The sequence below is a fragment of the Diuraphis noxia genome, unplaced genomic scaffold (assembly GCF_037042655.1).
Source record: "Diuraphis noxia isolate RWA-SAM2 unplaced genomic scaffold, SU_Dnox_SAM2 contig0001, whole genome shotgun sequence".
Taxonomy (NCBI): domain Eukaryota; kingdom Metazoa; phylum Arthropoda; class Insecta; order Hemiptera; family Aphididae; genus Diuraphis; species Diuraphis noxia.
Window position 1 is genome coordinate 87,701,415 of NW_028301711.1, and position 27,283 is coordinate 87,728,697.

At 37.6% G+C, this 27,283-nt stretch overlaps 2 protein-coding genes across 2 annotated transcripts in view; one reads left to right on the forward strand and one right to left on the reverse strand.

Annotated features, from left to right (window-relative positions):
- The window catches only part of LOC107168960 (uncharacterized), a 41,537-nt gene extending 38,358 nt beyond the window's left edge, over positions 1–3,179 (forward strand). The window contains exon 21 of the mRNA XM_015518530.2: positions 1,254–3,179. Coding sequence (XP_015374016.2) covers positions 1,254–1,491 — 238 coding nt within the window. The 3' untranslated portion in view covers positions 1,492–3,179. The remainder of the gene's footprint in view (positions 1–1,253) is intronic.
- Positions 3,169–26,802, reverse strand: Rhp (GTP-Rho-binding protein rhophilin). Its single transcript, XM_089225565.1, has 12 exons — positions 26,547–26,802; positions 24,713–24,828; positions 15,062–15,440; positions 14,460–14,639; positions 13,243–13,502; positions 12,021–12,384; positions 11,444–11,722; positions 10,560–10,989; positions 9,016–9,450; positions 6,891–7,375; positions 5,310–5,555; positions 3,169–3,538 (listed from the first exon to the last, which is right to left on the reverse strand). The coding sequence occupies exons 1-12, from the start codon at positions 26,592–26,594 to the stop codon at positions 3,314–3,316; spliced, it is 3,447 nt and encodes a 1,148-aa protein (XP_089081691.1). The 5' UTR covers positions 26,595–26,802; the 3' UTR covers positions 3,169–3,313.
- Between the last annotated feature and the right edge of the window lie 481 nt (positions 26,803–27,283).

Here is a 27,283-nt window from a genome sequence, read left to right on the forward strand (position 1 = left end):
TCAAAAGTAAAAAATTCTTAATACTATTCTCAATAATCGAGAAAAACAAACTAAAAATTAAGGGAAAAACGGGAAATTTTACGCACACTAATTTTTCGACAAAATCGATTTTGGTTTTTGATGTAACTTTAAAAAAAATGACCATAGATACATGAAATTTTCACCGAATTTTTATATAGGTATATTCTATCCACCATGCAATTTTCAAAAATTTTCGACTTAAGTTGAACTATTCATAGGCATTTAAAATTTTCGATCATTATTAGTTTTTTTTAAATTAATATCGATAAAAATTTATTTGTTAGGCAGAAAAGTTTGAAAATTTAATACAAGGCTCTTAACATATTGTTACAATAGCAGTTGGAAAATAAAATAAATTCATAGTCACAATTTTTTTTATAAGCATTCAAAGTTTGAATTTTGACTAAATACGTTAAAATCAATAAAATCACAAAAATTCACAAAATATTTTAAGCTAGAAATTCAAAAAAATTTTCTTTTTAAATCTAAGATTTGAAAATTTAGTACAAGATTCCTTAAAAGTTTCACAAATAAAAAGTCCACCGGAAATTCAAATTAAATTTTTATGAGCATTTGAAATTTAAATTTTTACAACATTGGATTTTCACTTTTAGCGATTTCTTTATTTTGGTGTAACTCTAAAACAAATGACTGCAGATACTTGAAATTTTCACTGAATGTTTATTTAGGCATCTTCTATATTTTATAAAATTTTCAAAATATTTAGATTTGTTTTGAGCTGTTTACTGACATTTTAATTTTTCAACTTTTTTAGTTTTTTTTCTATAAATATCGATAAAAATATATGTGTTCGGTAGAAAAGCTTGAAAATTTAATACAAGGCTTCTAACACATTGTAACAATAGCAGTTAAAAAATATTAAAAATACATAGGCACGATTTTTTTTTAATAAGCATTTAAAGTTCTAATGTTGACTAAATACGTAAAAATTACGGCAATGTTCAAATTATCTTAGATAGAAATTCATAAAAGTTTTTCTTTTTAAATCTAAGATTTGAACATTTTTAATTATCTATAATATATTCTAGACAGATAAACCGTCTTCGCTCAGAATCGTTTTTCGTATACAATGATATAATATCATTGGATTCAAATTTAATTCCATCCATTGCAGTAACCCACTTGTAACCTACTGTACAGCAGAGCGACATCCACGACTTACCGTTTTTTTTATTTTTTTTATTAACCGATTTTTTTTTCCATATCAATAGATCATACCATCAGTATCAGCTTCAACAATCAACAACACCACAAGCCAGTGACTCCAATACTACTAGAAATATCATTCAGAGATCAATCACGCCGGATGATACTGTAGCTTCCACTACTACAAGATTGGCTACTAAACTTAACCCTTCTTCTGTAGCTAGTAACACCAATATCAATGCATCTCCTGATTGTTGTAGCACAGCTACAAATACTATTAGTTCAAATACTGAACCAAATTAACAGCCATCACCATCTAATATTATTAAAGAAATGTCATCATGAAAATACCTTACATTTCTGAACACTATTGAGGTTATCTCCATTGGTATATTTCAATATAATAAAATCTTTAGCAATATTTATCATTTAGTACTTATTTAAATGTATGCCGTATATCGATGGTAATAACTAGGGTTAGAATTATAATGCACTTAGCTAACATGCTTGTTGTTTTGTACAAATATGACTCATTTGTTGTTGTTTAATGAATTTTTATTTATTTATTTATTTATTTATTAGTGAATACTCCAGGATAAATTTTCTGAGCTCACAATTGCAAATTTTTAAGTTTTTTTGTATTGTTTAGTTTTTTGGGCATTTTTTTCATCTCAATAGCATTTTAATGAATTTATAATGTTAATTCAAATGTTGAAAATTGAATTGAATTTTGTTATTCTTTTAATTTTATAAATTATATTCTATTATAAGCAAGAATAATTATTAAAGATTCTATTCAAACAATAAAATTGATGAAAGCTGTGTGACATATTATTTAGTATTTTAATAATCACAAAAAATAAGAAATCCAAATTCAGCATCATCAAATTATAAATAAATTATTATACTTATACATGTATATGTATATAAATGTTAAATCTTAAAAATTTTATAAACCATTATTTTTGTCCTAATTTTGTTTTTAATGCATTATTATACATTTTTTACATTTTTATAGGGCGTTTTGTTAGTTTCGATGTGTTGAATTTCCAGCTCTATTAATAAATATTAAGTGTGTTCAAAATTATAATCCATTAATTATTAATACTTTTCATTCTACCTCAGCATATTTACACCATTACATGCAATAAAAGATATTATCAGCATTGGTATATTTCAATTTTATAAAACCTTTTGCAATATTCAACACTGATTAATCAATTTAATGATTAATACTAAAAATGATAACATAATATTTTTAATGCTCTCAAAAACATTCATATGATCAAAATATTTTTGATATATTTCTGAATACCCTTAAATATAATATATTTCAGATTACTATCATCATGATACATTTCTATCAAATAAAAATCTTTGTAATATGACATATTTTAATTAATTGAAATATGGATACCAATGTTGATAGAATATGAATGTGCTCAAAATATTGTTTATGAGACAAAATTCCTATCGAAACATTTCAATCTACCTCACCATGTCATGTCGCCCTAAATTGTATTTAAGATTATTTTAATTTATCACCATTGGCACATTTAAGCATAATTTTAAAGCAATATTTAACATGAGCTGATTCATCATAACCAATGGTAAGTTAAATAAACTAAAATTGTCTATGGAACCAAAATAAATCAATACAATTGAATCTACTTGCAACCATCGATACCTATACATTTAACAATGACACCACTAATGGTATATTTAAATCTACTAAAAATGTATGCAATATTAACTCATATTAATTAATTGAAATTGGGATACCAATAGAGATGACACTTAAATGTTTTAAAAATCATTAACTATAGAAACAATAATTTATTATTATTATATTATGTCTATAATTTAAGGTAACAATCGAATTTTGTTTGTTATAAGTAACCCCTATAAACTGATGGGGGTTTATTATTAAGCTTTAATTGTAATTTTAATTTTAAGTAACATAGTTTTATAAAAATAAAATTTAAAATGTATATTCTTTTGTTTATTATTTACATTATAATAGTAAAACACTACCCTTAAAATGTCTTAAAGGTTACAAATAATATAAATTCAACATTCATTAATATTTTATGATAATTAACAATCATTACAATAGTGCATATTTTTAACACTTATTGCCAACTACGCTTCTCCGCCGCCGTCTGAAAGGATTCCACAACCATGTAATTTTTTTATTAGTATTCTCAGTTCCTTCATTAGCACTGTTTGTATTCTGTCGTCGTTGACGACGTTGTTTAGAGTTGGTCTGTGATAACATGGGTGGTAGTGATGGAGCAGAATGTATATTTGAAGTTAAGGCCACCATATTTGTACTTCTCCGTTTATAAATCTATATGAAACAATACAGACAAATTATAAACAAGATATATACTATATAACACTATTCAAAATCAATTTTCACTGAATGTAATAATAAACTATAATAATTAAGAACTATCTCGATAATTATTTAAATGGAAAGGCAAGATTGTGTTGTTGAACAATTGATGGATAGACAATTTATGAAATTAACGTGTTACATATTATTGTACTTGAGTTACGAACTATGTAAGAATATATTAACTTCCAAGTTTTTTAAATGAATGTATGGCAATTGGCAATCAATATACTTTTGGGCTGAAAGGTTATTTGGTATAAATTATTAATGCTCACGCTATGGTACTCAGGGAAATGATACTAAATCCAGTGGTTTTCTAATTACAAAAGAGATTCAAGCACACATTCAAAGCAATTCATTATTTGTGTTATTTAATAGTGCCTATATTCAAAAACTATAGTACTTTATACCTAAAAATTATACTTAGGTATTTATTAATTTTTTGAACTAGATAAAAAATGTATTAACATTTCAAAAAAGAATAACTTGTTACTGGAATAAATTTCTGGTAGTTTCTTATTTCATTTAAAAAAAATGATAAAAATTGTTTAAGGAAAATTATTATGCATTTGAATAATCAATATTACTGAAATTTTAAATTAAAACAATATTGAAAAAAATGTATAGGATTGAAATATATTTTTTTAATTACAGTAGAGAAACTGATAAATCTTGAATTTAATATTCTAGCTTTAGTTGTGAAAATTAAAACTTGTATTTTAGATTCTGAGCTGAACGATGAATGTATTGATATTAAAATGATATATATATTTTTTTTTACATGTAATATTTCTTATGGCTGGGGTTATTCTATAAATGTGTGCGACATCGATAACCTTACCATTATGTCATCGTGTCCAAGCCGGGAGCATAAAATATTGTAATTTTTTGATCAATTTCGTGTTTTAGTTGCTACGAAAACCAAACAATAACAAAAATGAAATAAATGTTATTAATTTTGACCCTAGCTGCAACGATGATAAATAATAATATAATTGCGTTACAATAACATAGACGCAACTATGATCGACTTTTTGAAAGGGGGGCTTGAATTTTTTAAGTTACACAGATCCCCTAATAAAACAAAATTCTAGAGTCATGGCTCACTTTTTAATTTATATTTGTATCTATTATATTATGGAAGCTGGATAAATAGTTGAGGGGCTAAGCACACTAGCTCTGCCTAATTGCGCCTATGATTACCAATGCAGGTGACCATAATAATACCATAGCAACTTCATTATAGGTACTATTAGATTCTTAGCGACGATAATAATTCATAATTTATTATAATTGTATTAATTACTTATCACTTCCTATATTCTATGTCGAATGCAATCAGTATGACATAAACATTTAACGATATATTTACTCGGAGTGTAGAAACTCTCTTTCTTTTTATTTTTTATTTGTATTTGTGTACAAGATAAGTAGTCGAAATAATAATGCTTCGATTTTCAACTTCAGTATTGTTTACAGTGAGAAAGTGAATATAGTTGGTACATTCGGTCATTCGGAAGTTAACAACCTAAAATTAAGAAAAAACGGGAGATCTTGCCCACAATTAGTTTTCGAGAAAATTTATTTTGATTTTGAGTGTAACTAAAAAAAAAATTACCGTAGATGCATGTAATTCTATTATTTCCTATCAACGACTATCAACTAAGACTTTCGTCTCAATAAATACCTTTTGTATTTAATTAATGTGTAAGTAGATAGGTACCTTGTTAGGATCCGCGGCCTGATAGCCGTCAGACACAGTCGTGGAAGTTATCGGTGTGACAATTTTCAATTGGATGACTGCTACTTCACCGGAACTCGGTTTCCGACGCCTCTGATGATGGTGAACGATTAACTCGGCCACCCTGCGGCACGTTTCCCACCTGACGTCCATTACCCTTCCACCACTATTATCACCTGCACATAGCTTCAACGCCACCACTATGTCGCCTCGTCTCAAGCCGACGTGCTTTATTGAGAACACAATAATTAATATTAATATAATCATTAATAAATAATAAAATAATATATTATCATCATGTCAATTTAATATAAATAGGATCAATGATGCTTATACGTATATCCATTAATATAATAAAAAGACAAGATGCTTGTAAATATGTGTTATATTATTGTTGGTTAGAGGTTAGAAAATATTGGAAGATTATAATATTATTATCATACATATTACGGAAATGATGGAAAATAACAATAATGTATGTAATTATTATATAGGTGAATATAATAAATTTCCATTTTCAATTTAAATACATGGTAATAAGATTTTTTTACTTTAAATACATATTATATTTTATCCTTCCTTATTTTTAAAAAATAACAGAGCTTTTTTATATTCTAAATTTCTGACTACACTATTGAACTTTATAACGATTTTTTTTCACAAAGTTGTTCCAAATACTCCTCAAAGTTATCTATTATTTTCAATTTGAATGTTACTTAAGAAAATTCAAATCCTGTTGTTAACAAATCTTTCTTTGATTGGTAAAAACCATAATTTATTTTTTGTACATAAGTAGGTATACGTATTTACAATAGTAGATGATAAATTTCATAGTTTTAATTTTTTTTTATGATTTACTATTAAGTACATAATCGTAATGATTATCAACGATTTCAAACACAGGCGAAATACCCCCTCTTTCACCCTAAGGTCCAAACTCCTGGTATGCTTTACCTTTCACGTAGTATCTACTAACAAAAATAATTATATAAGAAAGCTCTTGAAAAAAAATTATTATTTAAAAATATTGAAATATTGAATAATGATAAAAATTAAAATATAAATAATAAAATATTGAAAAAAAATTAAAATCTATCGACATTTAAAAAAAAAAGAACTTTTCGTAGTATTAAAATTATTTTTACAAATATTTATTATAGTGTGAAATCAAATAAAACTAAAAATATTGTGCGTCAGGATCGTTTTCAAATTCATTTTTACGTCATCGACCGATAAGGTCTTACAGGTTATAGATCTACGTCTGATATTTACGACTTTCGTTATAAAAATATTTAACAACAATTTATTGAGAGTGCGTCGCACGTGTTATTATTAACTGCAGTTATTACTCTCAGTTTCAACTGAATCAATATAATCTACTATTATTGTAGATACCTATTATGTCCGTTAAAATATAGATAACCGTGGTTATGACCAACCACGCTTAACATACACGATTTTTATTACGTATAAATGCATAATATAATATTACACTCATCGATTTTAGAGGTGCTAATCGTGATATAAGTCGTTAAAGATAATAATAATAAACATAATTCATACTTGTGCCTGAGAACTGGACCTGACGTGTCCTACGGTAGCCGGAGGGACTGCGGCCGCTGTGCCACCGCCGTGGCTGCGCAACTCGAAACCGAACCATCGGTCTACAAGCTGAACCGGATCCGCGGATGCAACAGATTTGTCGTCGTCACAAGCGTCTTCGTCGCCACCGCCAGGGGAACGATGACGGGCACCGCCGCGGGCCACTTTCACCCACCGGGGCCGTGAAAACTGGTGCCGCGCCGAAAACACGGCCACCGGCCCTAGCCCGGCGAATAGATCTGCTCTACGTTCCTCGCGATCAGCGGTCTCGTACTGCCGTTCTTCTCGCTTTTGCCTGTGTCGATCTTCACCACCGACACGTTGTTTGGTCAAGCCACCCAGATCGCATTCGTCACCGCCGTACTCGTCGCCATCGTTGTAGTTGCATCCGTCACCGGTGTCCGTGAAGTCGGGCGCAATCGACATCAACCGAAATCTAGTCCGTGCTATACATTATGTTAAACACAAATCACAGTTATTACTCAGCAGTTTTATAATACATTAACCATCATATGAAAAATAGTGAGATAGTCCGGAAAATTAGTGTTATGATTTTGTTACGGCAACGAAGATCTCAATAGTCTCAACAGTTTCTATAATCAGTGGCGGTTTTTTTAATTTTTTCTGGGGGGGGGGGGGGTCCTTTAACATAATCTCATAATATAAAAGACAAAAAAGGTTAACCCTTTTATTCTTACATAAAAAAAAACATAGCATTTAAGATATTATATTAGATATAAGCGTACCTATATCCGTGTATAAAAATCGTAATAGCTATAAAAAAAAATTACTGTCAAACCCCAAGCGCCCTGACCGAATAATGAATCACAGCTTTAACTCGTGATCGGGGGGGTCCAGACCCCCTGGACCCCCCCCCCCGTAAAACCGCCACTGCCTATTATAATTTTTAAGTAGGAGGCCGTAGTGGCGCAGTGATCACGCAGTTGATTGCGACTCACACAGTCATCGGTTCAATTCATACCAAAGTGCGTAGTTTTACGAGATCAACAATTTCTCGTGCTGTCGTCCTATTGCGTCATCCGGTTTCCACTCTGGGAGTGAAGACTGAACATGTCTCCTCACGGAGAAGAAGGTATTATCATGTATATATATATAATATATATATATATGTAGATTAATAGATCCCATGATCTCCCTACCACCTCAAGGTCGTTTCAATGAACAAATACAGAGAAAAAAATTTAAGTAAACGATATAAATAAAATACTTAAAATTGTACTTCTATGTTGCTTCTGAGAAAAAAATCTAAAACTTTTTAAACTTTATTATAATTAACAGATTTGGCCATATGCTGATAAATACTCGTGGAAAAAACTTTTCAATAATAATAAAATATAATTATGCATTTAAAAACAACAACTGAAAATTGGTGGGATATTTTTGAAAACCGTGAAATAGTAAGCTACAATCTACAATAAAGACAAAATAATTAAATAAAAATATAAAAATATTTGCAATTAATATACTTAGGCGTATCTATATACGATAAATTGTCTTTATTTAACAAATGTTATTAGAACGTTCAAAACGCGAACAATAATATATTATTATAGATTTTCAAGCTGATACTTAACAAGAATAGATAAATTTAATGTTTCGTTAGATTCGTATGTATATTAGTCCGCATTCTTGTTAGGTGGCCAAATACTATATCGTTTTATTGAAGTTAGGGATGTACAACCAGTGGCTGTAAAAAGGTAGATCTATAATTCTGAAGATATAAAGGTAATACCTTTGTTTTAATAAATAGGTAGATTGTGGGTGGCTGCATGCCTGCGTATGGATGTTATACGATTATAGGAAAAAATGTACTATATATAGGTACCTACCAATACTCGAGGTAAATTCTGTATTGGCTTAATGCTTAAGCTCAAATGATTAACTCAAAGGCGTTACATTAACTTGATTTATTAATAACAATGCAATTTATTATGTATGCCAATGAGACGTATTTTTATATTATATCAATAAATGGGTGGGTAAAATAATTTTTTGTTTGTCTCAAAACTATATATATAAGTTCGGACTGCCGATTCAGTATACAGCTTATAGTTGGTATACTTACGTCTGATTAACACGCCGCGGTCGACGTCCAGACCAGGTACGCCAGCGATCCCTGCCGCAGTAAGCTCCTCTTGGTCGCCCGAACAATAATCGGCTACCGCGTCAGCATCGACGCCGTCGTCGTCCGAGCAACAGTAGTGGCAATCCCAGCAACGTCCACAATTCTTCTCGGCACGGCCATCTCTGCGATCGCTGTCACCTCCACCTCCTTCACCTTTGGCCGTGGCGTATTCATCTTCTTCTTCGTCTCGGAAGTGTGATAACAACAACCGTACTGTCCACTGGCGTTCTCGTTCCAACACGCCAGCTAGCAAACCGCCTCCACCACCGCTGCCCGACGTATTCCCCTCGGATTTAGCACGGAGCTGCCGGCACAGTCGCTGTGCGCGGTCCGCTCTGTCGTGGGCCGCTGCTGCCGCCTCTAACAACAGCTTACCTGCAACACGGTTATAAGGCTTGATAACGTTTTTTTAATTTATAAAATTAACTATGTTAATGACAATGTTTTTTGCCATTTTATCGTAAAAATGCAAAAGTGAAAAACCACGGAAAAATTCAAAACTTCTCATCACTACCTATATTCTGAAGAATTAGAATGCTGAGTACAATACATTTTTAAAAACTTCACACGTTGTTGTAAGACAAATTGTCATTCCATTTCAAGATCTAATGTGCAAGAACCTATTGCGGTATACCTATTAACTTTTTAAAATACAAGTAATACTAAATTATGATTATGAGTAGGGCTAGGATTTATATGCATTTGCATATTTTTTTTACTTAAGTCCAAATTAATTGGTTGTCAGATTTGTCCACGATTTGGCTTATTCTCGTTTAAATAAGACCAATTTTTTTTTTGCATATTTTGGACATAATGCATATATAATTGCATATTCATAGACTTTTTTTCGATATTTTTTAACTAACATTTTTTTAATTTTTATAAGTTATTGTTAATTTTAAATGGTACTTCATGAAACCGAAAGTTTTTGGTTTATCCGTTGAATTTTCGTAAATATATATAGCATAAATACTACCTATTTTATCTTAGGTCGGATAATATCCGTTCGTTACCTTATCGTTGGTCTAACGACTGGTAGAATTACTTCCACATTGTTATACAGTGAGACAGCACAGAATAATTGTATTAGTACGTTAATTTGAATGGTTTTAATAACAATTAACAGTGCCCAGTACGCCGAAAGTTCAAAGTGAAAGTGCCAAGTTACGTCTAATTAAACTAATATTTAGTGTAATAATATGAGCTAATAATAAATTATGAATTATAATAAATAATAATAAAAATTTATTTATGCATATTTTAGTAAATAAAATGCATATTTTACAATTTCTTATTGCATATAAATCCTAGCCCTAATGATGAGTAACGTGTACAGCATGATTAAGATGCTAACCACTGCTAGCTTTGAATATCTTTTATGGGAGGCTGGGCTTTAAGAAATCGAATCTTCCCTAAACACACTTCCAAAAACTTTTTACACATTAGATAATAGGAACATTAAGATTTAAGGGTAGAATCCATACCGAGTTGATTACGACGCCGTCGTTGACGCACCGCCACTGAGATCGTCTCGTCGTCGTCGTCGTCGTCGTCATCGGCTACCCCAAGGCCCACGGCCGTTGCAGCCGCCGTCAGTTCTGTTAGCAGTTGGCTGGCCTCGGAATCAATGGTACCATGCCGGCGAGCGCCGCCCATATGATGCTGCTTGTCCTGATGTCCGTCCGCGCTGCATCGGTGGTTCGGGAGCAGGGCGCAAGCGGCGTAACGGTACGCCAACGCCGCGTAGTGTCGGTCTTTGATCCGGCATACGGCCACCCAGACATCCGGCAACATAGACACCGGTGTCGTCGTGACTCCTTGTTCACCACCGTTTTCCTTACAACGACGAACGGCTCTTTCGTTAGGCTGGCGAGTGCAACAGTTGTACACTACGTCCCCATACATTCGCGACAACTTCATAACAAAAATGAAATATATTATTATTATATCGTAACATGCGGCCGCATCAGTGACATAAACGCAGAAAAAATGTTGGGGGTGTTTTTTTAAGATCAGTTATTGATAAGAATCAAAGTCCAATGAATCCTTTAAAAACGTATTCATTTACTGACAAAAAATAAATAAATCAAACTACTCTACGAGACATGGAAGTTCAGTGGTGCATCTAGGAATTTTGTGTGTGTGTGTGGAGGGGGGGAGGTTAAACCACATAACTTCCAAAACCTTGTGATTGCGCCACTTCATCCCACGCACATTAATTGTCATTTATTGTTAACCAGAAGGCTACGGCAGGGGTAGCGTGAAAATTACATATTGCCGAAATATTGCCGCTTATGATAGAAACAAGCTGGGCCCTTATACAATGAGTTTAGGTAATAATGTAATATGTATATGAGTAAGAACTCACGTGTGCCGCTTCACGAGCCAACTCTGTCCATGATAGAGTATTTGCGGTTACATCGCACGTCCGTCCGACATTATCACCAACGACACCTGATGCTGATGTTCGTCTTGTAGCGACATCTCGGTCGCCAAGGCCACGACGGACACCACTGCCAAGCACTTCAGCGTCGGGATCAGCTTCTTTATCTCGGTCACTTCGATGGTGTTGACGACGACACCGATTCCGAACGGACGTCAAGAACCGCCATTGTAATTTCTCGAAAGCGCATTCATGAGCCTGAGCCTATAGGTATAGGTATACGTATATTGTTACGATAATACAATAATTCAATGACCATCATTAGGCCAAAAGTTGTATAAAATGTGAATATGACAAACAACATACAATAGATATTTTTGTTTAAATAAATACATTTAAATGTTTTAATTAGAATATTGATTAATACTAATGCTTTTGGAACAAACACAAACGTACACAACTGTCGGCCTTTTTTCCATCAACATATATACGTATTAAACCGCTGTCATATGTCGATGAGTATAAAAATATATATTTATTATAATAAATTATCATCACTGACCATCATGACTGCGTATAGAACGCCTGTGGCACGCAGATCGGCGGCCCGCGCAGGTGCGTTGGCGAACGTGTCGCCGATGTGCCGATACGCTCCGGCCGCTCGCAAGAAGCACTGCGCAGCGGCCGCGGCCCCGTCAGCTGCTTCAGGTCCAGTCGATGTCGACAATGAGCCAGTCCGCTTTCCCGAGCCAATGCTCATGCTGTAGTCGTCATCTTCGCCGTCGTCTGCGTCGTCTCTACAACGACGGTCATACTTGGCGCCCATTTGAGTGTGCACCGCGGCCACGTTAAATAGAACGCACGCTTGCTCAAAGCGGACGGTACGTTGTCCACACGACGGCACTGGGCCACCAAACGAATCGTACCTTAACGAACGCAGGAATGGTATAAGTTTGAATAATAATTTGAAATGTTATGATGTTTATGTTTGTTTGTGGGATAATTGTTTTTTGTTTCTACCAGTGTAGTATAATATAATATGTACGTTGAATATTGCTTCTAAAAATCCTGTTTTTATTGTTTTTAATCTTTTATTATTTCGAGCTAAGTCAGTGTGAAAGCTATACTTTAATTTTCATCAACGTTGTTATTGCACATTGCATAATGATGTATACTAGCATCTATATGGCTGTATGATGTATATAATATTTGGACGGTAAACCACTACTAGCCATAATATGGCAGTGTACCTATACAGAAAATAATTTTAAAAAATAATTCGTAAAACGGGTAATGAGACCAAAGCAAGCCTCAGATTTAATAAATAATATGAATATAAATATAAATATAAATATTATAATATTATATTGTTATATCTTTCATGGATAATAGTTATAGAAATAATATAAAAATAACAACCAGATACCTAGTCAATTATAATTTGGTGTGTATTTAAAAAAAAAATTTTAAATCATGATTGAAAATTTGCTGTTTGGGCAAGTATGTAGATGTGCATGGACTCAATAACTGATCGTTTAGTTTTAGTCAATGATAAATTTTAGTTATTACAAATAAGAAGTTAATACAATACAACAAGTATAATGTATGATAACATTTTGAATAAAATTACCACACGCCTGCTAATAAATAAAACGACAAAATGTTTTGCTAAGACTACAATGAAAACGAAATATAATAATACCGGTTATATTATAGCCATCTGTATCGTTTTTATGTTTGTACATTTTTCATAATTATTATTATACATTTTAAAAATATATTACCACTCAAAATAAATGGCTGGTGGTGGTGACATTAATGACGAGCCGACGACGGCTGAGTGCTGTTGCTGTTGTTGCTTAACGTGACGATAATTGGAGTCCTGCTGCTGGCGATTATGTTGGTGATTATGTCGCGAAGTTGTCGTCACGGGAACTGCCAATGAAGTGGGTGGGAAAAATCTGCGATCAACGTAATACAGCTGCCTGTAGTAGCGCAGCAAAAGTCGAACTCCGTCCAAATCTCTGCTAGGCGTCTGTGTGTCCTGTAAAATGATAATAATAAAAAAAATTAATATTAATTTACAAGGGATTCAGATACACAGTATAGAACCAGTATAAATTGGAATTTAGAACTATAGTCTCCTCTACAAAATATTTGTGCAACTGAAATGTTACATTATTAAAAACAAATCGCCATAGTCATCATAATATAAACATTTATTTTATTTTATTATTTAATATGGTTTAATAATAAATTATAAATAATTCAAAATGACTAATGTAAAATATATTATCAGGAATACGGCTGAGGATTATTAATAATAATTGTTATCCCTCAAAGAGTGTGTGAACCACCATTATAGCAACTACTGCATCTGTTCGAAATCTGAATCGCGTTTATACGAGTATTGTATGTATAATATCATAATAATATTATATTATTATTACTCTGAGATTGAGATTATATATTCTAATATTCTATAAAACTCTATATGAGTCTATGACCGTGAATACGTATTTATATGATAACATGATAAGAAATTTGATTTGATATTATAATAGTATATAAAAAAAGTCAAATAACTACTTTTATATAAATTGTAAATTGTAAAGTCAGTTCACCTTATGGGGTGGGGGGGGGGGCTGTTACCACTTCGCTCCCTCCCTACCCATAATAGGGACACCCAGCAGCAAATTACTTTTATATATTGACAAGTTATTCTTCCGTGGATAATATAAGCATAGTTACTAATTTTTTTAGATAAAACGGATCTAAGTTTATATTCTTCACGACATAACGATACGTTTTTTTAAGTTTTCACATCTCAAGTTTATTTCACGTTTAAACTTTAAGCTTTAAATTTAATTAATTCTATGGTACGATTTCAAATTCAACTTTTTTATTACACTTCCCTCCCCCTTCAAATATTTATATAGCAAAATATGAGAAAATACAAATCTGTCAATAACATATAATATTTAATATTTATAATACGTACCACTCGGAGCTGCGTCAATTCGTCGATGGCTTCGCGTAACGACAACGAAAGCCGCCGCCGCCGCACCGTACCGCTACTGCCATCGCAGTCGTCTCTATCGTCTCCTAAATCAACTTGGCCAGAGTTTGTCTCTTCCGGTGCCACTGACAAATCCACGCCATAGTGTTGATTGATGAACCGCTGTGTAATTTATAAAATAACCACCAGAGAAATCGTGTTTAGTTGGGTAAAATACAATATAACCGAGTTGTAGAAACCAAACAGGTATGTCAGTATTAGAATCATTGGCGTGTGTGAAGCACTGAAGCAGCAGGATACTCAAAAATAAAAATAAATTCATATCGCTCCTCATTTTCTAAGTTATAACATATTTAAATCCTTTATTAAGTATATTTGTAATTTTAATTATTCAATAGGTTTTTTACGTTAAATTTAAGTGCAATCTATAATAAAGTATAGAATCCGTATACTATTCGGATACTCGCGTACTGCCTCATAGGAAATATGATGATAAAGTGGTATACCTAAACTGACACACTATAATATACATACACAACTTCGATAGTCTGTGAATCTGCGATAAAAATATAAAATAATATTACCTCGAGTGGTGGTCCAAAATCGATTGGCCTGGTGTCTTTCAACGGCACGGCAATCATGGGCATTAACCGTTGCCGGTGCAGTCGCCGTCGGTTCGCCATTGAACCATCCGCGCTAGCATTTTCCGAGGCTGGATCACAACGGCTTCCGTCAAAATTATTTTCGTCGTCGTCGTCATTGTCTCGGTGCTGGTACACGTCAACTGAACCATTGAGCTCAGCCAGCTCGTCGGCCAGCAATCGCACGTTGGAATCTAGGAAACTCAGCTCCAGTGCCACTGTCTGCCTGATGAGCTTTCTGCTTTTGCTTTTACTCCTGCGGCCACCGCCACTACCGACGATACCGCTGTTATCGCTACTGCCGCCATCTTTGGTGGTGGCCCTAAATCATCCAGCATAACTCATATTATTAATACGAAGACACTCGGAGCAAATTAGATTTCATCATGAAACGTAATTTCTTGATAAATATTTTATTAGATCAGTGATTGCAGGTTGTATACCATGTGGTTATCTAGTGGTCAACCATTAATTAACCACGACCATTTACGTTTTAAACGATTTACGTATGCCATAATATATATAGGTACTGTACAGTTGAGTCAGGCGCGGATTCAAGGGGGGCAAGGGTTGATCCCCCTCCGGTAGAGTCTGGCGAATTCTAGAATGTCTGTGTTCGGTGAGCTAATAAAACGCATTGCCTTGCCGATTGGCTAAAATGTTATCCAATATGGCCCCCTTCGTAAGTCTATTCTGGATCTGCGGCTGAGTTGAGTTCAATCCTACTTATACCGTTTGTTTACAAAATATAACTACCACGTTCCACGGTGAGTTTTTTAGGAGATGGCATAACATTAAGATAATGTATACGGTAGGTATCAAGCCTGGGCATAAACGCGTTAAAAAGTTAAAAGTTAAGTTAATTTTAACTTTTAACTTAACTTTTTAAAATTTAATTTTCATAAACTTAATTTTTAACTTAACTTATTTGAATTGATATAAACTTATTAAATAACGAGTTACTTTTAATCAAATTCAAGTTAAGTTAATTTATAAATAATTAAATAATAAATATAATGAAGTATAAAGTTGGCTATATTCTCTAACAGTTTTAGACTTTTAGTTTCCTGAAAAAGTATTCAGAGTACATTCTTAAATACCATGTTATTTTTATTTAATAATTTTAAAAAAATGTATAATACTTGTCTGTATTAGTGTTGTGCGATAGACGGCTGCACCTGTAAAGCCGATGACGGATACGTGCGCGCACGGAGGGCGGTCAACACGTTACGCGTCGGGCGTGTAGTTACTTATGTCGAAAACCGGTAGAGATCCCTGTAAGGAGGAGAGAGTGAGCGAGAGATAGTGGACTGTATAACTATAAGGACATGAATATAAGATAACTAATAACATTGAGTTTGATGGTGTGGCAATGTACAGAACAATATTTATTGTTGGCGTTCTGCAATTCAAATATCTTACGTACTAGTGTTAGTAATAGTATTTGTCATGGCACGATCACAACTCGATCGGCAAAACACTACTATAATAATTCAATATATGATAATACAAAAAAAAACGTATGGGTCGCGTAATGCGAGTAATAAATGTAAACAATAACAAACAAGATAATCGTGTGTACGACCTGATACGAAGAAAGTTCGATGATACCACGGTGAGAGTGCGGCAACTGACCCGGTTCGACGGTGAGACGGTGACAACGGACGTTGAACTGGTATGCAGCACTTGCACCTACGTCGAACGTGACGAACAGGTACGACGACACCACGTATATACGGCCGGTAACGACGGCGGGCGAAAACACGTGGGCGCGAATGCAAGTTAACAAATTCTGAGCACGGCTCGGGTTGCGGGACGGACGTCGTCCACAACGACACAACAATACAAAAAAAAACTAGTTGAGCGCACCGCGTTCGGTGAGTTCGCACTGCGTCAAGCGAACGGACGGAAACCACGTGGACGTGTAGGTGCACGGCCCGGGGCGCACAGCGAAAAGATCGGGCAGGCGAAAAAAAAAATAAGCCGTGGGTTCGGCAAACACGGATCGCGGACGCGATGTGTTGGTGAGCGCGAGGGCTCGGGTGCACAAAAAAAAAAAACAATAAAACGCACAATGGTGATTTACGACGACGGGGCGTCGGTTCGCGACAAAGAGAAACATGCAGCTCGTGCAGTCTGCCTAGACGGCTGGAAAACGACAACGGCCAGCGGCGGCGCAACGGCGACGGGTGGCTAGATGCGACGACGCGGTTCCCCACTTCGTGAGGTCCAAGTCCGCTCTCACAGCTTATCGGTGGCGGCGGACGCATATAATGCGCAAAAATATCATATGTCGATTATGTACCCAACATTTCCTCCCCGCGTTGAAAGACCAGGGCGTCTTTCAAGAGATCATCAAACATGAAGATGGACGTTGAAGTCAGATCGTACACATTACAAAAAAATACGGAGCAAAAATACATGATAAATAACAATTAAAATATCTACATAGTACCTGACACTCATCAGTAGACAAATACATAAATAACGTGAACCAGACTGTGACTGTTGCACAAAAAAAAAAAAAAAAAAAAAAAATTACAAACATTTACATAATGAGGACCTTGGGAGATGAGGGCAAGTTTAGGGCTCGACTGGTAAACGCACAAGTTTCACGACCGGGCGCTTGTAGATACCGTCCCGAGTGCGCACGGACACGACACGGACAACATCATCGGCACCTGGGTGGACCTCGGTGACACGACCGAGCCGCCATTCGGTAGGTGGTCGAGATGGGGCCTCAACAATGACCATATCGTTGACCTTCAAATTTGGAGATGACTTGTACCATTTTGAACGACCTTGCAACGACGACAAGTACTCACGGGACCACCTCTTCCAGTAAGACTGGTGGCATTGGCGTATGAGTTGCCATCGGTTCAACCTATTAATCTTTATGTCAGTGATGTCACGTTCTGGTAGGGCGTGAATAGGTTCTCCGATCAAGAAATGCCCCGGAGTCAAGGCGCTTAAATCATGCGGGTCAGATGACGCCGGCGTGATTGGTCGAGAATTGAGGATACCCTCGACGCGGGTAGTCAAAGTAACAAATTCTTCATGAGTTAATATCTGCTGACCAATAACATGCTTGAGATGGACCTTGGCACTCTTAATTCCAGCTTCCCAAATGCCGCCGAAGTGCGGTGTGGCAGGCGGATTGAAATGCCACGTGCACGCCAGATGTGAAGAGATTCGATCCTGCTCTTTGGCGTTGCGAAATAGCAGTTTGAGTTGACGCGCAGCACCCACGTAATTCGTGCCGCAGTCAGAATAAATATCGGTAGGAATCCCACGTCTAGCGACAAAGCGATCCAAGGCCGCGAGAAACGCATCAGTGGTTAACTCTGTGACGATTTCGAGATGAACTGCCTTCACAGCCATACATACAAATAATGCCAGATATACTTTCACTGATTGGGCGCTGCGACGTTTATGCTCTTTCACAAGAAAAGGACCTCCATAGTCCATACCAACATGGGAAAATGGTCGATGAGGTCGAACTCGGTATGGCGGCAAATCGGCCATGATTGGCTGAGGACGGATGGCCTTGTGACGTGTGCACGGAACACAAGCAAAAATTTCACGACGCACTGCGGCGCGGCCAGACATGATCCAAAACCTCCTGTTCAACATTGACAATATCAGCTTCGGTCCGCCATGGAGGAACGACAAATGATAATGACGAATTAACAATGTCGTAAGATGTGAATCTCGTGGCAGCAGAATCGGGTGCTTCGAGTCAGGGTGTATAAAGGAAAAACGTAGGCGGCCTCCGACTCTCAAAACTCCTGTCTCATCGACGTAGGGCGCTAATTGAGCTAACGACGGAGGTGATATCGTAGACTGTTTCTTCAACATGTTAATAAGTTCGGAAAAGTAATATTTTTGTGTCTGGCGTACGACAACGGATAGTGCAGTTTCGTATTCTAAAAACATTGGTGGCCCCGAACAAACGGGCTGTCGGCGTGAGCGACGTACAAAACGGAAAACGAACGAAAGGACACGTTGCATTCTGGCAAGCGATGAAAACCGAGTGAACAACTCAAGTGGAGATGACGATACATTGGCGACAAGAGTCGAAGTGACGTTAGGCCTGGTCTCGGGCAATTGGTCAGGACTCAGTGGCGTGAATTTGGACTTGGGCCATTGCTCTTCCGGCCGTCCCAAAAACTCTGGGCCATTCCAATAAATATCCGATGACATCGCAGCCCTGGGTAGAAGCCCGCGGGAAGCAGGGTCCGCGGGATTCTCGGCGGTCGACACGTGACTCCACTTGCAGGCAGGGACAAGCTGGTGGATTTTGGCGATTCGATTAGTGATAAAAATCTTAAAATATTTTTGATCCGATGTCAGCCATGACAAAACGATGGATGAATCGGTCCAGGCACGAAGACAAGTTATGGAGATCTCGGACGACAGAACCTGACGGACATGGTGGAGTGTTTGAGCCAGCAATAGCGCCCCGCATAGTTCCAAACGTGGTATAGACGGAGAATCGTTGGCGACGGCAGTTTTGATAGGGGCGACCTTCGTTTTACATGTAATAAATTTGACTAATATGTCCCCCGCGGCGTCAACACTGCGCATGAATATGGTGGCCGCGTATCCTTTGGTCGATGCATCCGCGAAGCCCATCAATTGAATATCTTGCTGATGTACAGCCGGAATGTAACGAGGGATTGATAGGCCAAACACATCATTTAGCTCCAAACAAAATTGACGCCATGTCGATAATAACTCGTCGGTAATGAGATCATCCCACCCAAGCTTGCTGCACCACAGCGATTGCATAAAGCACTTTGCCCAAAGTAACAACGGACCCAGCGCGCCTATAGGATCAAACAAACGTGCTATGACTGAAAGGACTTGGCGTTTGGTTGAGGAAGTTTGTTGAACACTGGTATGGTAGGCGAAGTTGTCATTATTCGTGTTCCAATGAAGACCGAGGACTTTGACCGACTGCTCATCTCGTGGATCAAAGGATACGGAATCTATTCGATCTTCAGGACGGAGAGACTCGAGAATGAGGGCACTATTACTCGTCCACTTGCTCAACTCACAAGCTCCACCACGAAGTAAGTTGACAATATCGTTCTTTCGGCGTAATAATTGTTCTTCGGTGTCTGAACCTATAACAATGTCGTCCACATAAGCTGACTGAGTGAGAACACCCTTCGCCAACGGGAATCGGTGACCATCTTGGGCATCAAGTTCATGTAAGCACCGGATTGCAAGGTAGGGTGCACAGTTAAGGCCATAAGTGATGGTACATAGTTGAAATTCCTGCAGGTCATCGGTGGGGGAATCACGCCAGAATATGTGTTGGAATACGCGATCTTCCGAACGAATAAGGATTTGTCGGTACATCTTGACAATATCGGCGGTCAGAATGTATTTGTGTAATCGGCAACGCAGTAGAATGTCACGCAAATCCACTTGCAGTTTAGGTCCGGTGCACAAAACATCATTCAAAGAACGACCAGACGAAGAGACTGAGGAAGCGTCGAAGACGACTCGTATTTTTGACATATCACCATCGGACTTGAATACGGCGTGATGTGGAATGAAATAGATGCCCGGTGACGGGGCTGGCACCATGTGTCCCAGCGAACGATAGGTGGACATGAACTGGCGATACGCCGCATACAGCGCGGGATCCTTGGCCAATCGCTTTTCTAGATTATAGAATCTTTTCATTGCTATGGAACGCGAATCACCTAGCCCGTGACGCGATGTACCTTGCTGTTGAGTTGAACCGGTGAACAAATGGCGAAACGGTAGGGCGACACAAAATCGACCTGTCGTATCACGCGAGGTAGACTTTATAAAATATTCTTCGCACCACTGGTTTTCCGTGGTGGGCGACGACGGGGCGGCGGGTTCTTCGATCAACCAGAATTTTTTAATTAAATCGTCGATTGAAGACGGAGCGATTGCGGTGGTCAGCGTGACTGGAGGTGACTTGTTCGGAGTAGAAAATGAGCCGAAAATTATCCAGCCAAGCTGAGTGTCAAGGGCCGATGGTAAACCCGAGTGATGTTCCACACCCGCGTGTGGGCGGATCAGACTTGGTAGGATATCCGCACCGAATAGAACGTCGATGCGAGACGGGATGTCGAATTTGTCATCGGCGAATCGAAGGTGTTGATATTGTTGACGCACGGTCGCTGGTAACCGAGTAGCTGGCATGGCAGTGGTAATTTGTTTTAGAACAATTAAGTCAACAGACGGGAATAAATAATCTGGTTTAACGTGTGAAGAAAACTGACAGCTGGTTATACCTTGAACGTGGGACACAGGACTTTGTGCGAAACCTACGATGTCAGACTTGTAACGACGTTTCGAAAGTCCAAGCCGCGCTGCACAATCACCAGTCATGGCGGAAATCTGCGAGCCACTATCGAGCAGTGCGCGTACGCAGTGTACTTGTTCCCACGCATCCTTAATGTGAACAATCGCTGTACCTAGTACGACGGTAGAATTGGCGCAGGCGGCACCGACAAACGAGCTAGAGTCACCACTCGACGTGGTGGGTTGGGGTACCGGGTTACTATTCGAAGTCGTATTATCTACAATTGACGTTCGATTTTGTTCACGATGTAGTAGGGTGTGATGACGCTTACTGTTGCACGAAAAACAGCCCTTGGTTGACGGACACGTATTGACCATATGACTCGAACTCAAACACGCGAAACACAATTTACGAGCTAATACAGCATCTCGTCGTTTATCAACAGTCATTCCGGTGAGTTTCGGACATTGATATATTCTATGATCGGGCTTATCACAATATAAACAATTCCTAGTCTTATATTTAGTCGAAGCGGACGTAGTAGCAGCGAACACTGATTTAGTCGATTTGGTATGTTTACCGCGAACATCCGGTTTTTCGAACGGTTTTTCGTTGCGACCGACTTTATTAGATTTGGTAAGATTTTCCAAAATCTTACATCGATGTTGCACAAAATTTACTAATTCGTCAAAAGTCGGAATAGTTGACTGTGACGTACTAGATTCGAACAGTTGTAAAGTGATCGGGTCGAGAACGCGAGAGCACATATGGAAAAGCAAAAAACTCGAAAGGTCAGCGACCCCCAGCGATTTAATTATTGATACATTTTCCTTAAATGTATTAACGAACTCAACTAAAGCTGGTAGTGATTCATGAGCGATTGGTTTAAAGGCGAATAATTTGTCCATGTGAGCGGAAGCTAACAAACGTTTATTGTTGTAACGCTCGGACAACGCGTCCCACGCGATCGGGTAATTAGCCGCGGACAACGGTATAGATTTAATAATAGCCAACGCTGAACCAGATAAACACGACAGTAGATGATGAAAACGCTGTGCGTCATCTATGTGTTGGTTATCATGTACGAGTGATATATATATATCGCGAAACGATCGCCACGATAGTAAGTTGCCGTCGAACATAGGTAATTTAATTTTTGGTAACGCGACGAATTGTTGTTGTGGCACGGAATTGGTGAACGACGAAGACGACGATTTACTTTCGGAAGTAGTCACGGGAACGGCACTCGCGACAATTGTTTTTATTTCAAGGCGTAAGGATTCCATGGAAGTAATCAACGGACGATCAGCCTGTTCAAACTCGGCAATACGGTCAACATCGATTAATGCATTAATAATGATATCTTGTTGGTGATGAAATTGTTCGACAAACCTATTTAGTTCCTCAGCGTGAATAATCAACGACGGTATTTTTCCAATATCAGCGCGTGCCTCTAATGCTGTGGCGTGAATATGTTTAACCGAATTTAATATATTATCGCGTTTGACGCGACTTCGCAGTAGAACTTTTTTCGGATCCTCTTCTTTCTTTGTTGGTGCCATGACGATACGGATTAAATTAATATGTGATGAGGTACGATTGTGACGAAGTAATTACACGAAAATAAAATCCGGCTCGAACGGACCAAAACAATGTGCGATAGACGGCTGCACCTGTAAAGCCGATGACGGATACGTGCGCGCACGGAGGGCGGTCAACACGTTACGCGTCGGGCGTGTAGTTACTTATGTCGAAAACCGGTAGAGATCCCTGTAAGGAGGAGAGAGTGAGCGAGAGATAGTGGACTGTATAACTATAAGGACATGAATATAAGATAACTAATAACATTGAGTTTGATGGTGTGGCAATGTACAGAACAATATTTATTGTTGGCGTTCTGCAATTCAAATATCTTACGTACTAGTGTTAGTAATAGTATTTGTCATGGCACGATCACAACTCGATCGGCAAAACACTACTATAATAATTCAATATATGATAATACAAAAAAAAACGTATGGGTCGCGTAATGCGAGTAATAAATGTAAACAATAACAAACAAGATAATCGTGTGTACGACCTGATACGAAGAAAGTTCGATGATACCACGGTGAGAGTGCGGCAACTGACCCGGTTCGACGGTGAGACGGTGACAACGGACGTTGAACTGGTATGCAGCACTTGCACCTACGTCGAACGTGACGAACAGGTACGACGACACCACGTATATACGGCCGGTAACGACGGCGGGCGAAAACACGTGGGCGCGAATGCAAGTTAACAAATTCTGAGCACGGCTCGGGTTGCGGGACGGACGTCGTCCACAACGACACAACAATACAAAAAAAAACTAGTTGAGCGCACCGCGTTCGGTGAGTTCGCACTGCGTCAAGCGAACGGACGGAAACCACGTGGACGTGTAGGTGCACGGCCCGGGGCGCACAGCGAAAAGATCGGGCAGGCGAAAAAAAAAAATAAGCCGTGGGTTCGGCAAACACGGATCGCGGACGCGATGTGTTGGTGAGCGCGAGGGCTCGGGTGCACAAAAAAAAAAAACAATAAAACGCACAATGGTGATTTACGACGACGGGGCGTCGGTTCGCGACAAAGAGAAACATGCAGCTCGTGCAGTCTGCCTAGACGGCTGGAAAACGACAACGGCCAGCGGCGGCGCAACGGCGACGGGTGGCTAGATGCGACGACGCGGTTCCCCACTTCGTGAGGTCCAAGTCCGCTCTCACAGCTTATCGGTGGCGGCGGACGCATATAATGCGCAAAAATATCATATGTCGATTATGTACCCAACAAGTGTATTAATAAATCAAAGGATTGTATTTGTTTCGGCATTTTCAATTTTGTATTTTTTTCATACCTACTACATAATTTTATTAATTCAATACCTATGTATAGAAAAGCTATTGGCTATTTCCTGTGGTCAATAATATTTATGATTTTTTTTATTTATATGGATATTATACAAAAAAAAAAAAATAACTTAACTTAACTTAAGTTAATAAGTTAATTGAAAATGTTCATAAAACTTTTAACTTAACTGAGTTAAAAAAAGAATTAGGTTAACTATTAACTTTAAACTTTTTAAAATGTTTTCCATTAACTTAACTCAGTTAAAAATTATCATTAACTTGCCCAGGCTTGGTAGGTATACATAACTCATAAATTTAATATGATAAAACACCGTTCAACGCACATAATATTAACGTATCGTCCCATTAATGCATTAAACAAGATGTTGTGGCGTATCGTCTTAGGGGATAGCAAAATTATATATAGTTTATACTCACCGCAACAGGTTCTCGGCGCCTTCACGTAACCGCAGCTCCCGGTCCATCTGCCGGTTCAGAGCAGACCGCGCTCGTTGCAACTTTGCCCGGCAAGTGGCTGCCTTCGGATCCGTACCCTACATAATATGACCACGACCAATTGAAAACATTTATAAACAAAAATCATATCGAATTTTAGCTATAGTTTATTGTGTATACAAAGGTGGCACATTCCCACGTGGTTGGTAGTGTTGAATTCGGGAAACACAGCGTTTGTGTATAGGTACCTATACCGGCTATACCTGTACTTAAAAAAACCGTAAAGGTGTGCACTATGCCATATATCTTATATTATATTTTGTGGTGAAATAGCCTCTAAATCTAATAAAGAATATAACTACAATAAAATTGATTTCTCGGTCCGCTTTCTATGCAGCTGTGAGGTAGATACGACTTGGGGAGTCTCCTCTGATGACTGTTGTAGTGTTATAAATTATGTTACATAGGCAAGCTGTTACCGTTCGCTGTTACAAACTATAAATTCGTGTTCGTATTATAAGTGTACAGTCACAGGCTCACAGCGCAGTATCATCTGAATGTGTATATTCATTAGTATATTATTATTACAACGCTCTTTGTCCGCAATCGTATATTATGTCGGCGATAGAAAAACATATATAGGTAGATAGGTACACATTCATTTACACTGCTAGTATTATTTGTGTACTACTGTCCTACAACTCGCAACAGGTAGGTGCAAGGTGATATATACCTACATAATATAGTATATTAGTGTAAGTACTATACACTCGTCGTCACAGCCGCGTTTCGAAACTATTGTCCTGATAAACGGGTACATTGTAACGGGTTGACACGCGTTTTATATAGGTTTATCAATTAAGTACAATTTTTATCGCCACTACAGCTGACGGCATTGTATAATTCCTCTGCAATAATAATGTATAATTATTGTTGTGTACCTATCAACCTACATCACACTCTCTCTCGAAACTCTGAAGTATATAGGTATCATGTCCAATGAACATCCTCACAACAGGTACCTAAAATACAACTTATAAATTCAACTCATACCATATTATGCGTGTAATATAATATTTCATTAGGTATATTTCCTCGTTTCTTTAAATCGCACGATATGTTTACCTATATTTATGCAGACACGTTTTTCAAGACTACACTGTATACTACGTTCTTTTCGTTTTAATCAATTATTATTTACACATTTATATTATGTGTGCGCTCTCGGGCGACCGAGTTAGGCATGTACAGATTTTCAGGTATATATGCCAGGTATATATGAATAGTTTCTGGCATCTTTAGATACAATGGTAATATAGGTACATACTAATAATATAGTAGTGGAAGCAGCGATAAACACCGGTAATAATTTAGGACGGACCCGTTATACATGCACAGTTACACGGTCTATGATGGGAGGACCCGCGAGCGGGAATCTTGTGCACGCACACGCACACACAAACACGCACATAAACAAACACATCACACACAAGCAAATGCATACAAATGAATATATCTGACGATCGCGGACTTATGCCGACGAATTTTACGATTTAGAACTTTAAGGCCTAAATTCGTAATTTAAATTTAGTACCTAAATAAAAAAAAAGGCGGGCTTATATAATAGTAATAATAATAATTATTATTATTATTAATATGACTGGACTACGATTGGTACCGCATTAAGAACGTAACGTTCAGCGTGACGACGGCCATCTATATAAAGGTACTTTCCATATTATACACTATAATGATTATATTAGTGCCTACACACCATACTTAAACAAGTACACATAATATCAGGTAAACTACTGACCTTTGCGATGGCCCGGTTATGAGCTCTGGTCACCGCTGTGGCGGCCATCGTCCTCAGCCGACCGTTTTTTTATTAATTATTGTTTGGATGTATAATACTATGTGACGTAATTTCGATGAATTTGCTATTGCCGTCGCTGCTCCACTCGCAGTAAAACATAACACTCTGTGCACGCATACGATACTACGATGGGCATTCGACTAAACGGCAGACGACTGTGCCGCGGCGAAAACGTCAAGACGACTGCTCGCCGTTCGGTGACTTCGGTCGGCGTGTGCGTGCGCGCGTCCGGCCGGCCTCTCCCCCTCACCGCACCCGCGCACTAAAAAACCACCATCCACTGCTCGGCGGACGGGGGAAAGGATATTATTATTATTATTATTATCATAAAAAACCCGTCGAGGACGCCGTCGTCGTTGGAAATTTACGGCGGTGGGAGCGCGGAGATCCGGCACAACGACTGCTGCTGCGCCGCCACATCCGCCGCGGTTAATATTATAGGTAGGTAACAGGTATCCGAAGCAACCGTCATCGTCGTCCTATATGTAGTGCGCGCGTATGTGTATTAATATTATTATTATTATTATCATTATTATTATTTACAATCATTGTGACCGTAGTCTGCGTGCACGAAAACTCGTTGCGCACCGCGGACGACCAACGACGACTTGCAGCCGTGCTCGTTCAAGATTTCTGGTTTTCTTTCTTTCTACTAGTCGTGATGTACGGCGCAGCGT

Excerpts from the sequence above, each read along its gene's own strand:
- Rhp (XM_089225565.1), bottom strand. The coding sequence starts at position 26,594 with ATGGCCGCCACAGCGGTGACCAGAGCTCATAACCGGGCCATCGCAAAG. Across the intron at positions 7,376-9,015 it reads CCGCGGCGTGTTAATCAGAC|CACGGACTAGATTTCGGTTG; the intron begins GTAAGTATACCA and ends CATAATGTATAG. Across the intron at positions 3,539-5,309 it reads AGGCCGCGGATCCTAACAAG|ATTTATAAACGGAGAAGTAC; the intron begins GTACCTATCTAC and ends TGTTTCATATAG.